This window comes from Lutjanus erythropterus, chromosome 12, assembly GCF_056507025.1.
Source record: "Lutjanus erythropterus isolate fLutEry1 chromosome 12, fLutEry1.hap2, whole genome shotgun sequence".
Lineage (NCBI taxonomy): Eukaryota > Metazoa > Chordata > Actinopteri > Lutjaniformes > Lutjanidae > Lutjanus > Lutjanus erythropterus.
Window position 1 is genome coordinate 13,080,791 of NC_139328.1, and position 16,478 is coordinate 13,097,268.

Consider the following 16,478-nt stretch of genomic DNA (forward strand, 5'->3'; position numbering starts at 1 on the left):
CAGAGAAAAAGCAAACAATAAGCATTTTATATAAGCTTGTATCGTAGAGATGTGGAGAAATATTGACTCAACAAAACCGTCATGCAACCAAACCACCTCCTATTGGGTTCCAAGCACCAAATTGAGAACCATTGATTTACTGAACCATAAACTGTAGGCTAATGTGAAAACAATGGCTGCAGATGTCAAGTTCGTTTAAATTTGATACAACACCGCACTGTACAGTTTAACCCCGCCCCTTCGCCTCTTTCTGTCCCACCCTCTTTTCTTTGTCCTGGGTTCAGACTGAACGGTTCTTTCTATTTTGGGAGCGCGGCGAAGCTTTTCAAGGTATACAGTGTGGAGTAAATTAGAATGACAAGGACACTGAGGGCCCCTTCCTTCATCATCTCGCCCTTGCTCCGTCCCCTCCCTCTCATCCTCCCTCCCCTCCACGTTTTGCAAACCTTTCCCTGCACTGGTCAATTTCTGCAGCCAAACGGGCTTTTAAGGATCCATCGCTTAGACCAGAATGTGCATCTGCTGCCATCAAAAAGTCCCCTCCTTCCCATTCTTTACAAACTTTCCCAGAGAACTAATTATCTAAAACCTTTACTGTGCAGAGAGAAGGTCACATCAACAGAGAGGACTCATCTCTGAGAACATTACAGTCTCTGCTCCACCATCCCCCTCTGCCGTTATCACATTATTGATTAACAGTAACGAGGATTAAAATCTCAGGAAAAGGCACACGGTAGTCCCCCTAAATGAAAATTAAAGAGTTCACTTCAAGGGTAAAGAGGCTGGTAGTTGTTCTGTAATGAGAATTTGTCCCGACAATGACATTCGGTTTAATAAATGTTAGGAGGTCACTGCAACACAATTACTCTTCTTTTCACTGGATGCTCCCCTCAGCTAGAGACGAGGATTAAAGTAGAATAGCCTTTTGATTAGGTGTGTCTGGTTGTAATGAAAACAGCATCAGTGGGAGGATACAAAGGAATAAGAGTGGGCGGTGTGGGCTAATTAATAAAGCAAGAAGCTACAGCGCTTCAAAAGCATGAAAAAAATGTACATCACATTAGTCAAGGCCACACATTTAAATTTTTCAAAAATGTCTGTATGTTCAAGTAATATGTATGATGTTTTGAAGATTTTTTTTGATACTGTTGACGTTATGTCGAAATATTTACTCAGCCCAGACGAGGACAATTGCTCTTAACAACTTGCAGCGCAACAAGAGCTGCTCCTACTTTCTAGACATGGAGCCAAGTCCCGAACAAACCAGTTTGTCCAACAGGTAAATCGTCAGGTTACCATGGAATAGGGCTGCATTTTTCACAGTATGCTGCTGCATTACTGCAGTGCCATTCCTTGTCAGCACTTCTGCCTCAAGCCTCAAGCAAAATATGTCTCTGCTTCTTGAAGTGCCAAGTATTAGGGAAAATATTCAGTGTTCACAGTCAATACAGGTAAGTATTCATGCATCAACTGATTGTTTGCCAAACCCCTCCGAGGAACATGTTAAACCTTCCCAAAACCAAAACCAAAAGACCACAACTGAATGGATTAACAGCCTGTTTGTTTGCTGTAAGGTGAGCTGAAAATGTTAGCATGCCAAGCTAATGTAGGACTTTTCCATAGACATGTGCTGGCATGGCTTGACTCAGTCTGACTCAGCGTGTCAGCATGGCGTGGCAGGGACTGACATATTCAATTACAGCTGAAAGCAAATATGAAACTGTAAAACACAGCTGATACCTGAAAGTACAAACAAGCATGCAGGAGAGAAACAAAAGTGCCGATGGAAAAACACCATTATTACGACCTACAGCAGTAGCCTAGCATTGTTTCCATAACAGGAGCTTTGCTAACTACAGTACTTTGTTTGATTACAGGTGAAAATTCCTCATTCAGGACTGGGACACCTAAGATAGTAATGTATATCACAATTTGCAGGAACAATAGCTTCAGCTTTATCCTCCATTTTCATTTAAAATCAGCTAGAAACATTAAAAAGTCAGTTGCAGTTAAACAAATGACCATTAATCAGCTAGCTAGCTACAGGTAAAATGTCCTAGCAAAAGTTGTCATTTCAGGCAATAAAATTTGACAGCTGCTGGCTAGAAATGTGAGTCCTGGTTTCATATTATTCTGTGCAAAATGTAACGACCATTGCTTCCAAAGTTACTATACATTTTGAGTGGTGAATGCCTACAACGGAAAGCTCGACAGGCGTAGCAGCAATAACAGAGGGGCTTTCGGCTGAGAGACTTACTGAGGACGTAGAGAGAAAGGGTGATCCCTGCCAGGCAGAAGCCCTCAAAGAAGCGCAGGGTGCTGAACATGGGGACGTTAACAGAGAAGGCCACAGTCAGACCAAACACCAGCATGAACAGCACCGAAATGATCAGCACCGGGTGGCGGCCAAACCTACAGAACAAGGTAAAGGTTCATCTTTGACTACGTGTACTGTGAAAAAAAAAAAATTAGGCTTTGATTTGAGACAGTATGTTGTGCAAGAACTTTTGTTGTTGAAAATCTTACCAGTCAGCAAGGATTCCAAACACCAAGTATCCAAAGATGGATCCCACCAACAGAGAAAACTTTGCAATGTGGACTTTCCATGCTGAGTCACACACCAGACTCCACTGTAGAGACAAATAAACACAGGCATGAGTTCGGGGAAGTGTATGATGGGTAAAAATGTGAAAATGAAAGATGAATATAATTTTGTAGGATGAGACATTTGTATCTACTGACTTTCACTCTTCACTAGGTCAGTGACTGTCTAATGTATGAGGGATTATTAGCACTCAAAACACATAACAATGAAATGTGAGAAGGGTGCAGTGTGTAACAGAAGGAGACTTCCTGGTATTTCGTCTGATGTGAACATTGGCATGACAGAGCTCCAAAAATTACCGTTTCCTCTGTTAAAGCAACAGTCTGGCCTACTGATGAACGCATTGCAATATTTATATGTTTGCAGTATCTGGTATGTAACAAATTGGATGTCTGTGGCAACATTTCTGAAAAAAAAGGCTGCATGAAGTTACTGCGAATGCAAAGCGAACATTTCCTTCTGCTGCGACTTCACATTAAAAGCATTTAACTGGCAAAAAAACAAGTTGACCTTTATTATGAAGTAGGAGCAAATGCAATGACAGGCTGCACACCTCAAACATCTCAGAAAGACTCATGCTATGTGCAGCATGAAATCACATCATGGTTGCTCACAGGATCATGGAAAAGGCCAATTATTGCCTGACTTCTTTATTCAAATGATAGCTTGCTTAACCAGGACAGAAATTTTCGGGATTATAACTTCAATTATTATTCCAAACTGTATTTTAAGTAATTGCTATTACTCTGCAGGCTCAGCAGTCTTCAAAAATAATACATCTCCAAACAGACTTGATGTTTTAGAATTTCTCTCATGGAATAAGGGTGTTGAAAATGGCGATTCTGCAAGTAAGCATCAAAATGCATTGGGGTTTTCCTCCACTACACATCATGTATTTGCCCGACAGAAGGTCGTCCTCTGCAAATCAACATCAGGGATTAAATTATCTCTGTTTATGCCTATAATTTCCCCAGTCAAAAACCATCGGGTGCACTTAAGCTGACATTTCTTATTTTCTTATGTATTTGTGCCTCCCCTGCTGTGTGTCGAAACGGTATACAATATTACGAGCACACTCTGCCACTCTTTATTTTCTTCCGTGACTGAAACCCCAGCAGCAGAGGGATTCCTCGACTGCAAACAATGCAGTGTGTGTCTGCTTTTGCATGAGTAAAGCACGCCCTGATTTTTTTCTCCTCCACAGTCGCGACAAGTTGTGACAAATAGACCTGAGAGAAAGGGAGAGGTGCAGCAGCAAATGTAAAGCCCAGAGGAGCATGTGCACTTCTTATGCATGTGAACTGCTTGCAGTAGGAAACTCGATACCTCAAAGAAATCTACCCTAACCTGCAACTGCAGCTACCATTGACACGATTACTCAGGATCAACTGCTCAACTGGGATCTCTGAGAGGAACAGAAGATGAATTTCGAAGAGGAGGTGGATATTCGGAGTGTTTTTTGGCACCATATGCCTCCCAGCTGTCTGTGCTGACACAAGCAGCAGGAAGGAGCAGACAGGGGCGTGGTGGCTATAGCAGGTGCATAGTGTATGGGGAGGCTGATCAACACTGGCCTCAACTGTGCCTCATCTATAAAGCAAACATGCAATTTCATACAATTTAGCACCATGAAAAATATGGGAACATTTATTGCCATGTCACAAAAAAAAAAAATATTGAATTTCATGCAGCAGTTCGACCTCATCTTGAAATACAAATTGTGGCTTGTTCTTGCATTTTTCTGTCAGGGGCTCTAACCTCTCATAACCTCTACCATAGTGACCTGTTCCGAATGGAACGCTCCAGGATTACCCAGAGCCACCAGTCATCACATGATCCAGGCATGCCACTCATTCATGGTTTCAGTATCGATGTCAGCAGAGTAAAAGACAGAGGGAGGCAAACAAGTTCCTGTTGCACAATCTCTACACAGGCAAGGGTGTTTAAACAGGACTGAAGCCACCCTCCCCCGGGACTGTGACAAACCGGAATGTACACTGAAATTAAACTCTGAGTTGGCGATTATGCAGGGCCCGGCACTGTACGGCTCGATGACAGTCTGGTGACTGTGCAGAGCACACATCTGCGGGTGACCACAGACAGATGACCAGCGCTGCAAGACACTAACATATGAGCATTCCCATATCACATGCCAGAGACGACGCAGGAATGTTGCACAAGTGCTGAGTGCTGTTGAAATGTATGGCCAAATGGGCAGAGCGTGGTAGACTGTGACAGCCAAAGTATCATTACAGTAGAGGTACAATAATTAATCCATTAGTTGTCAACTATTAAATTAATCACAGACTATTGTGATTAATCAGTTTGAGTCATATTTTGAGAAAAAAGGTTCTCTGATTTTATCTTCTTCATTGTCAATATTTTCTGTTTTTTTTAATACCTCTATGACAGTAAACTGAATATGTTTGGGGTGTAGACAAAAGAAGATATTTGCACCTTGGGCTTTGAGAAATGATCAATATTTTAAACTAACTAATCAATTAACGGAGAAAATAATCGAGAGATTAATCAACAATCAAAATACTCATTAGTTTGTAGTTTGTTTGTGTCTTTGTGTGACTTTGACACGTTATTTCCGATCCAAACTATTGTTACTTGCTGTGGATCGATGCAGTGGTGGATGAGCAACTCCCCTGTTCTGCAAGGTAAAATTACTGTTTTCTCAAAAGCGTCAACGGCTCGAATTTCTAATTGTTGAGTCGGCTCAGACTCAAAGAGGCAGATTAGGCAGAAGCAGAGAGGTTCTGTTGCACTTATTTTGGTGGAGCAGCTGATTTGGATTGTCTATGTTTGGTTTGCGGAATTATTTGGATATTTTTTCTAACAGATGTTTGAGCACACCCAACTCAAGCCTAATATCAGGAAAGTTTACAAAAACCTAAAGGGATAGTGTATTACCTGCAGTACTTGCCAATTGGCATGCCCCCAGTTAGACAGAGCAGAGAAGGGTATGGATGCTGAGTAATGAACTGCTGTGGACAAGGTCAGCAGCAAAAGATATTTTAACCTAAATCATTATCAGTTTAAGTTCATGATATATTTGAAAATATTTCCCCCCTTAACCTTAATTTGAAGAGATCAATATTTGGCTCCTGTAACGGTGGTCTCCCATTGGAAAAGACTGTCTAACGGCAAAGTAAAGCAGTTTAAGTATATGCTATGTTTAAAATATTTAAACTAATATTCATTCACATTTCACATTTTGTATGTGGAACTCTTTGAAGTGGCTAAAATATGTTTTGTTGCTGATCCTGTCCTCAGCAGTTCGTTGCTTAGCTTCCATGCTGGTCCTCTCTGCTTCTACAAACTGGGAACATTGACCACCATCTACTTCAGGTTATACACTGACTATACCTCATACAACCTGACATCAAATAATCTGAACTATCCCTTTAAATGACAATATTTCGAATATGGATTAAAACTCATTTCTAATACTTTAAGATGCTTTCTAATATGTATATAAGACTCTAACCTACATAGTTTGAATCCCATTGTGGATTCTGGTTTCTAGTTGCTTTAATGCTTTTTATTTAAAAGCATCAATTCACATGTATTATTTAAACCAGCTTTTTTCTCCAGGCCAACACTCTGACCGAGCTCATACGCCATCATTAATGGGTATATCCACACTGCTATTAGCACAAGTGGGAAAAATATGGACAGACTTTCAGCTACAGCAGAGCAAAGACATCTCAGTGAACTGAGCATGAGTCAAATCCACGCAGCTTGTCTGCTATGCTCCTATTATTTCTGTCAGTTGCTCCCTTCGCTATTGTCTTGCTCATTTGGGACTAATGAATAGCAGTCAGTGTGTAGAGTCGGGTTTAGACGCACATAAATCTATTAGCCGACAGAAAAATGCAGAGCAATGAGGGGCCAAAAGCGAATCAGTTAAAATCCCTGGGGTGTCTCCCGACCTCTCTCAAATGACGGGCCACCAATGATCGGCGTACACCAGCGAGTCTCATTAGCTCAGATGAAGACGCTCTCAACTACAGCTGCACATTTCTGCACTCGTTGAACTACGGAGCGGTGGGTGTGGGGTGGGGGGTTCAAAGGAGGGGGGTGGGGGGCACAGGAAGAGGGAGAAATACACATTATACAACGTAGAAACAGAACATTCAAAAGAGGTGGTGAAAAATGCAAAGAATAAAGAAAAAGTAGGGGAAAGGATAGCAGGCTAAAGAGAGAGATGCTTAAAAGCAGGGGTGAGGTAGAAGGCAGAAAACACATGGAGAGACTGCTGCATAGTTACTGCCTAGCAACAGACCGTCACCGTGGTTATCAGACTCTTTCTGCTTCCAAGTGCAAGTTTTAGCATCACTGCCTCACTGAATCCTATAATGTGATGGGAGCTTATAGGTGAGGGAGAGAAAAAATGAATCTATACGACACAAACTCACTTTCCATTGCAGGTGCTGTGGTAAAAAGAGGTGTAGAAGGAAACAATACACAGATATCTGACACTGGAGATGCAGCCTGAGGGACTTACAGTTTGAGAGCATGTTTATATTATCTAGGTGTGGCCACATTTCTGGTAACTGCCACACAACTGCAGCATCCAAACTATATTCCACATTAGAACTGCAACTAACAATTAATTGATAAGTTAACATTTCAGAAAATAGAGAAAAATGTTGATCTGTATTCCCCAACCCAAGGTGCTGTCCTCAAATGTCTTGTTTTGTCCACAACCCAAAGATATTCAGTTTACTGACAGGATTCAACAATAAGGATTACCCACTTGCCTGGGGAAAATAAAATGCCATGTTGGGCTGATAAATCTGGCAACTGATTCAGCCAACCAGGAAAGTGGTAATAAAAACTATTAAACCAATTTGAAACTTGATTAATCATTACAGTAATTTTCATGCAAAATGCCAGAAAATACTATGTCAGCCTCTCAAATACTGAAATTTCATGTTAATTCAACTAAATATCCTTGGTTTGTGGACAGATGAAACAAGACATTTGACATTTGAAGACTTCACTGTGGACTTTGAGAAAGGGATGGACATTTTTTGCTATTTTCTGACATTCTGTAGACATTGCAGTCCCAGATTAAACATGACAGTTAAGGGTAGAGCCAGTGGGATTTGTCCAAGCTGTCCATAAAGGCATCAAGATGTCAAATACAAATGTTTTGGGTTGGTGAAACATCCTGAGCACAGCAAAACAATGAGAAAAATCAAGGAAATAAAGGCACAGGGCAGATACAGACAAACCACACACTTCTAGTGTAATAAGTATCTAGTATCATAAGTGATGACTGAAAGGGGTTTAATTTATATATAACACTAATAAATAAAACCAAAGACTTCTGAATTTCTTTCTTAAGAAGTTCCTCAAATCCATGAATCAATTATCAAAATAGTTGGCGACTAATTTAATGATCAATTAATCGTTGCAGCTCTGCTACATATCAAATGGAAAACACTAACATATTTGACAAGTTGGCTGATGGCAGTTTTATTTTCCAATGACTCACAGTGACAGATGGTGAAACAACAAACCCTTTCCCATCAATCTATTATTCATTGCCTCTTTTTGATTGTAATAAAGACGCATAACTCAACATCTGTCACCGAACTGTACTAATATGCATTGACAACCAACCAACAACTTGAATTCCATCACACAAACCCAAAAGACTTAACTTAAACCTTTGCCGAGGAGGGTCAGGGACCCCACAATGCTCACCCCTCCCTGTCACAAAAACAGCACTTATCAGAAACAAGCCTGCAGCATGCACACACACAGAGCCTCAACACAGTTTTATCTTTTGGTCACACAGGCGTCTTTTGAGCGGCTGTCATTGTGTTGCTGACTGGGTGTCTTCAGCGGGTTCGTCGCCTCTCGACAGCTGAGGCTGTTTCAAAGTGTCCCACACTCATCCGGGGTCTGTGGAAGGAGCCGACCAGCTGGGTAAACAGTATGGAGGGACACAGAGCAGAGAGGCCTGCATGGGTGTTCAACTGCAGTATCATCTTTCAGATCTATGGGTGTGCAAGCTTCAGTACAGTGATACTGAGGCTGGGTGTACCCTCTAACGTGCTTCTACAACATATCTTCCTTATCACTTACATACAATGTGCTAATCTACATCAATAGCACTTTACAACTGTACCACGTCCATACTGATGTAGCACTGAAACAACTGAACAATTAATCACTCAGCTAGGGCTACAATTAATTATTCTGTTCATAACTGCCCAGTAAGCTTAATATGTCTCTCAATTATTCAGCGAATTGTTGGGTCGATGATATGTTTTTCAAAGCCCAACTTAACATTTTTAAATGCCTTTCTTTGTCCAATCAACAGTCCAAAACGCAAGGACATACAGAATATTTGTGACATTTGCTTTATAACTACTTTAATGATTTATTGATTGTCATCATTCAACAAATTTGTGTGTAAATAAACAGAAGTATGTGTTGTTGCAGACATACTGCTCAGTATGTATCACCTCATTTTGGAATAGCCTTCTTGTCGGTTGGAGACATGTACCCGTGCTAATCCCTGCCAACAACGATCCAATTTTAAAAATATATTACGTCTAGGAAAGTGAAACCTGAGTTAAATTTAAGTGTTACTGATGTTACACCAGAGCTGCCTTGATTGTCATCTTCCTGTCTGTTATGTTGTTGTCATCACTGCTGCATTGCATTGTGGGATATGTATGCCAGTGAAGAGTCCAGTGCTTGCATGCTGGAATACTTCGGTGGACATAGTATGCACCTTACATACTGTTGGTTTCTTATTAAGGTTTTGGAGATACTAAAAATTCTCACATACTGTTTTAGCGCATGTTAATATGGAATTTCATACACAGCCACAGATTAGCTAGTTAGCTAATGTTTTGCTAACATAAACTAACCTAAGATGTGAATATTTGTCGCTTTTACAGGTCTCCCAGCAACATCTTTTCACCACCTTCAAAATTTGTTTTCCTTTTCAAGTACAGGAGCCTAGTATGCAGCATTTTTGCTAATGGTTTGCTCAACTTTCATTTGAGCACAAAGCAAAAAGGGATTGGAGTTAAGAAGGGTCCAATTTTTCACAGTCAATGATTCAGTCAACTTCAAGCAACAATTCATAACACTGGTTGTTTCAAGTTTATAACACTTGAAGATTTGCTGCTTTCCTCAGATTTATCATTATCATTTTGGGAATTTGCCTGTTGGTTGGACAAAATTAGCAATCTGAGGACATCAGCTTGTACTGGGGGAACTTGCGCCTTTTTCTGACATCATAATGACCAGGGTCCTCAAAGTTTTGATGAATCAAAGCCAATTGCTAGCTTTAGCTAAGAGAACTAGCATTGATGGCAAAACGTAATTCCTGCCAGACGCTTGTTAGTGGGGTCACCATATGGTGTGGCAGCTGAGTAGTGCATTAAATGTAGGCTATTGAAAGTGAAAGTGTTGAAATGGACCAAGGCACTTTGAAAACCCCTGATAGACTCAGCATTAGTCATTAGTCTAGATTAAAAATAGCCAAAGTGCAGGATGGTGTCATAGTGCTGTAGCAAGTTATGCAATCTATACGCCATTCTATGGTGTTTTTCAAAATGGGAATCCTACATTCAGGTTTAGATGTAACACTGCAAGGGTCTCTGTTCAAAATACAAGAACCAAACTCTCACAGGGATCAGTGTAGAGGTTAATCTCTGCATTCAATGCCACTATTTTGGTCAGCATGTGCAGCTGCGACCTGTCTGAATGGGAGCTGTGCAGGGTAGGTTGCAGAGAGACTCTATCTGTCTCTGAGTAATGATACATTCTCATTTCTAAGGCTCAGTCCAATTAAGACAGGCCCTGAGGAGAGCTTAGACTCAATTAGGATGGGTCTCCACATTAAACCACTTTGGATCCTTCACCACCACCTCAACCTTCAACAACCGCCTCCATCAAAGCCTTCAATTCTGACGCTGAGAAAGAGGAGGAGTGAGCAGAAACGTATTCCTGTGCTGCAGAAAAGCTGTGTGAAACTACATCTACATATATTTACATGCTCCCCTCATGTCTTATGAAGTGTTAGCAGAGTCATGCTGCATGGTCTTAGAGTGTGTCAGTACATTTTGACAGAGACACGACCACATTTCCTCAGCGTTTGCACTCCACTCTGCCTTTTAGGGGATCGAATGTCACAGATAGCTGAGCCCAGTCATGTGCAGTTATGCCTATGCAATCCAAACACAGGGAGAAGTGCCAAGTCATCACTTCCTGCTGTAGTGTCACATCTAGGCTGGGCGAGTAATGGATTTCATGTAACAAGATTACGTAGAAAGGACACAAAACAAAAGCTAACTGTCAATTACAGCTACATAAAAAAGACATAATTAGGTTACAGATACATATAGTAAAAATGGAGATTATTAGCAGGATTACAATTAAAATACCTTTTAATATAGAAAACGATACTACCACTTGCATTGCACACACATTACAACTCTTCACAAGTCTCAAAAAATGACTCAGACCTCCAGTGAAACCATAGCTAATGGTACAGTCAAATCATTTTCATGTGAAAAAATGTTTCTCTAGGTGTCATTTTCAACATTATTTTGTCTTTAAATCAGAAATGAGGAACATCACTGTGACAGTTCAGCTTTCAGCTGTTAAAATACCATTATCAATCAAGACCTCAACCTCTGATTTAAAGAAACATCTACAGGAAAGTTGTTACCCACCCAGCCCAACCACTAATATTTACTACAGGGGCCAAATTCTAGCATTAGCTACACAGACAAACTTCTAACATTAGCTACAGAGACCAACAGTTAGCGCTTGCTACATAGACCAACTGCTAACGTTAGGTAAACAGACCAACTTCTAATTCTAGCTGCACAACCAAGAGCTAACATTGGCTACACAGGCCAACTGCTAACATTGGCTACACAGACCAACTGCTAACAGTAGCAACACAGAAATCCAGTAAACTAGCTAACCTGTCACTACTTTAATATTGTGATACTTGGATACTTCAACAAGTAATTAGTAATTGCATCAGAATACGTTTTTAAAGTAGCCCTCCCAACCCTGGTCACATCCCAGTTTCTGTGCTGTGGAGGAGAGAAGAGGCGTTGGAAGAGTGAGGGACAGGTCGTCAATAGAGACAAAGTTGGAGAGGGTCAATTGTGCCACAGTTTTTGGCTCCATTTCGGGATTCGTCTGCATGCCATCTGATTCAATTTCTTCCAACGGTGACCTTGTCAGAATGTGGGTTGCATGGGTCAGGGGAAGATGAGCACACAGCCACAGCCACTCTTACCAACTGCTCGGGCCTGTCACCAATCTACAGTGGTGGTAGTGTCAACATGACATTCTCTGAATGCGTGTAAAGGCAACACAAATATTAGCATCTACAGGTTACAGTGCCAGCATGAGCAGTGTTTTCATATTAGAAACTTCACTTCTTTTTCAGGGAACAGACATTTTTTGATTCTTAGTAATACGTATCCACCCAGTTGAATCCCCACACATATGACTTCACATTCAGCTGCAGGTTAAGAGTTTTTTGCCTCCCTCCATCCATAACAACAGTATATCAGACTTGCTTTAGAACATGCAACCACACCCCCCCAAATTACCCTGCGGCCAGTAAATGAAATCATGGCTCAAACTGTCCCCCCTGGCCCATCATGACTGAATTAAAAAGCCCCAGCTGCATTTTATTTGCGTTATTTAAATGGGGACATTATCAGCGATAGGCAGATGGGCTGTTGGCATCACAGTGGACGCAAGCTCAGGGTGCCACAACCCCCCTCCTACAGCACAGAGAGGCTTCAAAGCTCCGGCTTCAGATCTAACTATTCCTGATAAGCCTTTTGATTATAGCATGCATGCCAAACTCTTCAGAGGTGAAGATGCTGCAGATTAAAATGCAATTTATTGTGAGGTTATCAGAGGGTGTGACAACATTTTAGACTTTTTAATGAGGAAAACTGCACATTGAATAATGTCCATTATTGAGTCTTTCTGTGTCTCAAGTTTTCATTTCACACCATTCTATGATAAGAACATATGAGTCTTTTCTCTGTAATGTAATCACATTACCCAGTAGTGATTTGTTTATTTTTAAACACAGGGGATGAATCACGTTTGTTTCATTCATCTGTGACTAGCAACTGCAGTTTAGTTCTGTATAGTCAAGATAATGTTATAGATCCAGGATGAAACTGATAGAAGGACAGGATATGATATTTCAGAGCTATGGTCAGGGCCATAGATTTTAACTTGCACAAACCTCAGTCAGATAACAGATCAATACGTCAGGCAGACTAGACCAACATGTGCAACTGCACTCTCTCTGCTATTAGGGGATGGAGAGCGTCATTTGCTAACAATGGGGGATGCCGTTCGCTCTCATTGCCTACTGTCAGTACCCCATCAATATTAATGTCAAGTTAACCCAGAGAAGCCTGTGCAGATCAATGTTTTATGAGTTTCTCCTCACACAAAAATAAAACTTGATATCTTGATATAAGCATGAAGCATCCACAATAGCAGAAGAGGTCATAGGCGTAGTGAGATATAAAAACTCTTCCTCCTCCAGCCAGCAGGCCAACTATGATTAGGGCTGTTAAGGGTGTAGGTTTTGTTTCAGCATTCATTTCCTTCATTCTGGTGGGGGGTTTTTTATGCACCAATTTGTGGCTTTCTGCATCAACCAGCGTATAGTGGGAATGTCTTTATTTATGTAAAGGAAAATGCAAAATTTAGGTGCCAGATGACCAATTAAAATATTATGGAACAACATAATGCAGTAAAACTCTCAGGTAAATGTCACATCAAAATAAAGTCCTCTGCTACATTTCGTAGTTCTTACTGGGAGGGGTGTGTCATATTTTATTGCTCACAATATGTTATTATAATTTCTTTTTATTAAAAAATGAAAAAAAGAAATAATATAAGCAATAACAAGCCTGTCTGAAAGTGAAAGTAGCATTGCTACCAGCTCCATGGTGGAGGAGTTACTTCTACAAACAGGAGCAACTCTAAAAAAAATATTTTACTGTACTTTGTCATATCATCAAGAACATCCATTATTTCAGAAATATAGTGGAGATATTGGAAAAGTATCATGATATTATTTTAGGTCCATATCAAATATCAAATCTATACGTATGAGGTCTAGAATCTGGCGATACGATACGTATCACAATACAGGAGTTACAGTTTAATATATTGCAATACTTTAAGTAAGGTGGTATATTGCTAATTTTAATCTAATTTTAGGAAAAGTGTCATAGTATAAGGAACACGCCACCACATGCATAAAATCTGAGTTACAAAGTATGTTTTTTGATGTAATCAGGGCAGCTGTAGCATAAAACGATGTTCGTCAGTTTAAAAATAATTTAACCTATTTTACACAAGCTGTAACATAAAATGAACCGCTGCCAGAAATCTTTATATGTATCAAGATTAGGGGTGTATGAAAATATCAATACACTTGAGTATTACTGTACTATGTTTTGTGATAGTGTATCGATTATCAAAAACACTAGCAGCGGTTCATTTTGCTTCAACCCCTGACTGGTAGATAACAGCACTGTAATCTATCTTTACTGTTCTGATTACATAAAAAGTAAACTTCTTTAACTCAGACTTTATACATACGTTGGCGTTTTCTTTATGTTATGACAGTTTTCCTAAAATTTGAATTTAAAAAAATAGCAATATATCACCTTGCTTGTACAGTAGTATCACAATATTTCACAATGTGTTGAATCGTAACCCCTGTATTGTGATATGTGTCATATTGAGAGATTCTTACCAATACACAACCGTAATCACCACATCACGATACGGTATTTTTGAGAAATGATACGGTATCATAAAATATACTATCGTGATACTCAAGTGTATCGATATTTTCTTTCACCCCTTTTTAACTCTGATGGCCGCAAGCCTGTACTGTCTCCTCAACCTGGCCTGTGCAGATGGGACTATCACAACAATATGGTGATAGGAGGTAAAGACATCACCTCAGAATGAAAGTAAGAAGAATATCTGACTGGTGTGTTTGTTTAGGGCAGTTGTGGGGAGGGTGGTGTTTGGCCAGGGATGGGGTTGCATTATTCTAGAGAGTGCACTAATGACCTTTGCTCCAAATCAAAGCCTCTAAGTCTATTATGTCCATTAGGACAACCGGCAAATTCCACCAGCCCTGGCGGTTTTGCCAAATGCGCCAATGGTGGCGTCTCTCTGCGACGGGTCGCACTTTGTGTCAGCTGCTACGATGAGTCACTGTTACCTATAGATACAGTATTACTATACTTTCAGGTCCAACGTAGAGCCCGACCGATACTGGATATTTTGGGCCGATATTAGGGAGTAAAAAATTCTGATCGATATCAGCAGATATTCTTTATAAATATACAGAATATAGCTGATATATAAACACAGTTTTGCAATAATTCCTCAAATGTGTTTATCAAACACTTGTGACAAAGATACGTAATAGACGCAGGATGTTTTATAGTTTAACAATGAACTTTATTGTCCAAAAAAAACATCAGAGCACTGAAACAATACATTTTCAGCACCATTTTTAATTATTATCAAAAACTATAAATAAAAATCTTTTCAGAACTGACAGCTAAGCCTTTGTTACTACTGAGCATTGATTTGTAAAGCTCAACAGATCATTGGTTTCATGCCCAACTGTCATTTTTATTTTTTTTCTTTATAAAGATCTATATGGTATCAAGCGTGATGTAACAACCAGTGCTAACCTATGCTGCGTCATCTTTTAAGTGTTGTTTTTACCTTCAAACATGTGTCAAACGGCGCAAGTAGGATTTCTGATATAATTGCGACACCTCAAGTGTATGACACTATGGGTGTCAGAAAATATTCACACACTTCGTGACAGTGGGTCATTTCTGTGTTGTGTTTAAACCTGTTGTGTTGGGTGTGTAGTCCTTCTAATTACCTTCACAATGTTGACATGTAAAATTATTATCAAACTGACAAACATCATTTTAATTAAAGGCACATTTTATTGACTACCGCCCACTGACTACCCTTTTGGTCCACCAGAAGGGGCGTGACTTCACCTCTCTATAGCTGTGATTGGCCAGTATCAGGCTGATAATAAGACTCAGCTGATATATCAGTCAGGCTCTAGTTTAATTTGAGCCAATCTCTACATCACAATAACAAAACAAGATTTGGGCACAATTTTTTTTATGAAAACGATCAAACTGCTGTAAAGTGATCTCTTGCCTTTTCAATTCAATTATTAAAACTGAAAGCAAATTTTTAATTGATTTTAAATCTAAGATTGATTCATGACACTCCTAATATATTGTACGTATATTAAACTTAAAATTAAGAAAAAGAATCAAATGCACATAAAATGTTGCTTATGAAGCTAATAAATAAAAACAATATGCATTATGTCCTGTAAAAAACATATTGGCACACATCTGCCAACATACAGTATATGCCAACAATGGGTGTAAGAAAAGAACACTGTCTCATGATACTGTGATAAGTGCAAAGATTGGGGGCAGTGGTTCAGTTTACGTTGTGTTTGACCCCTGACCACTACTTAGCATTGCTGTTATCTATCCTCTGTTCTGATTGTAAACAAAGTAAACTTTTGAATTCAGATTTTATGCACATGAAGGTCTAGAAAGTAGAAATATATCACCTCACAGTTTCATGATATATGTTGAATCATAACTCCTGTATTATGACACACATTGTATCACCAGATTCGATGCACAGTCCTAATGCCAATAACGATATAGACTGATGTAGCTGGTATCGGGTCGATAATATCAACTGGATATATCGGTCGGGCTCTTGTCAAATGTGAGCCAATCTCTACATC

At 39.9% G+C, this 16,478-nt stretch overlaps 1 protein-coding gene across 1 annotated transcript in view; it reads right to left on the reverse strand.

The window, feature by feature from the left end:
- Nucleotides 1-16,478, reverse strand: part of LOC146317702 (solute carrier family 22 member 23-like) — a 55,940-nt gene that overhangs the window by 37,855 nt on the left and 1,607 nt on the right. The window contains exons 2-3 of the mRNA XM_084731968.1: nucleotides 2,527-2,630; nucleotides 2,258-2,412 (exon numbers count right to left, since the gene is read on the reverse strand). Of these exons, the coding sequence (XP_084588094.1) occupies nucleotides 2,258-2,412; nucleotides 2,527-2,630 (259 nt within the window). The remainder of the gene's footprint in view (nucleotides 1-2,257; nucleotides 2,413-2,526; nucleotides 2,631-16,478) is intronic.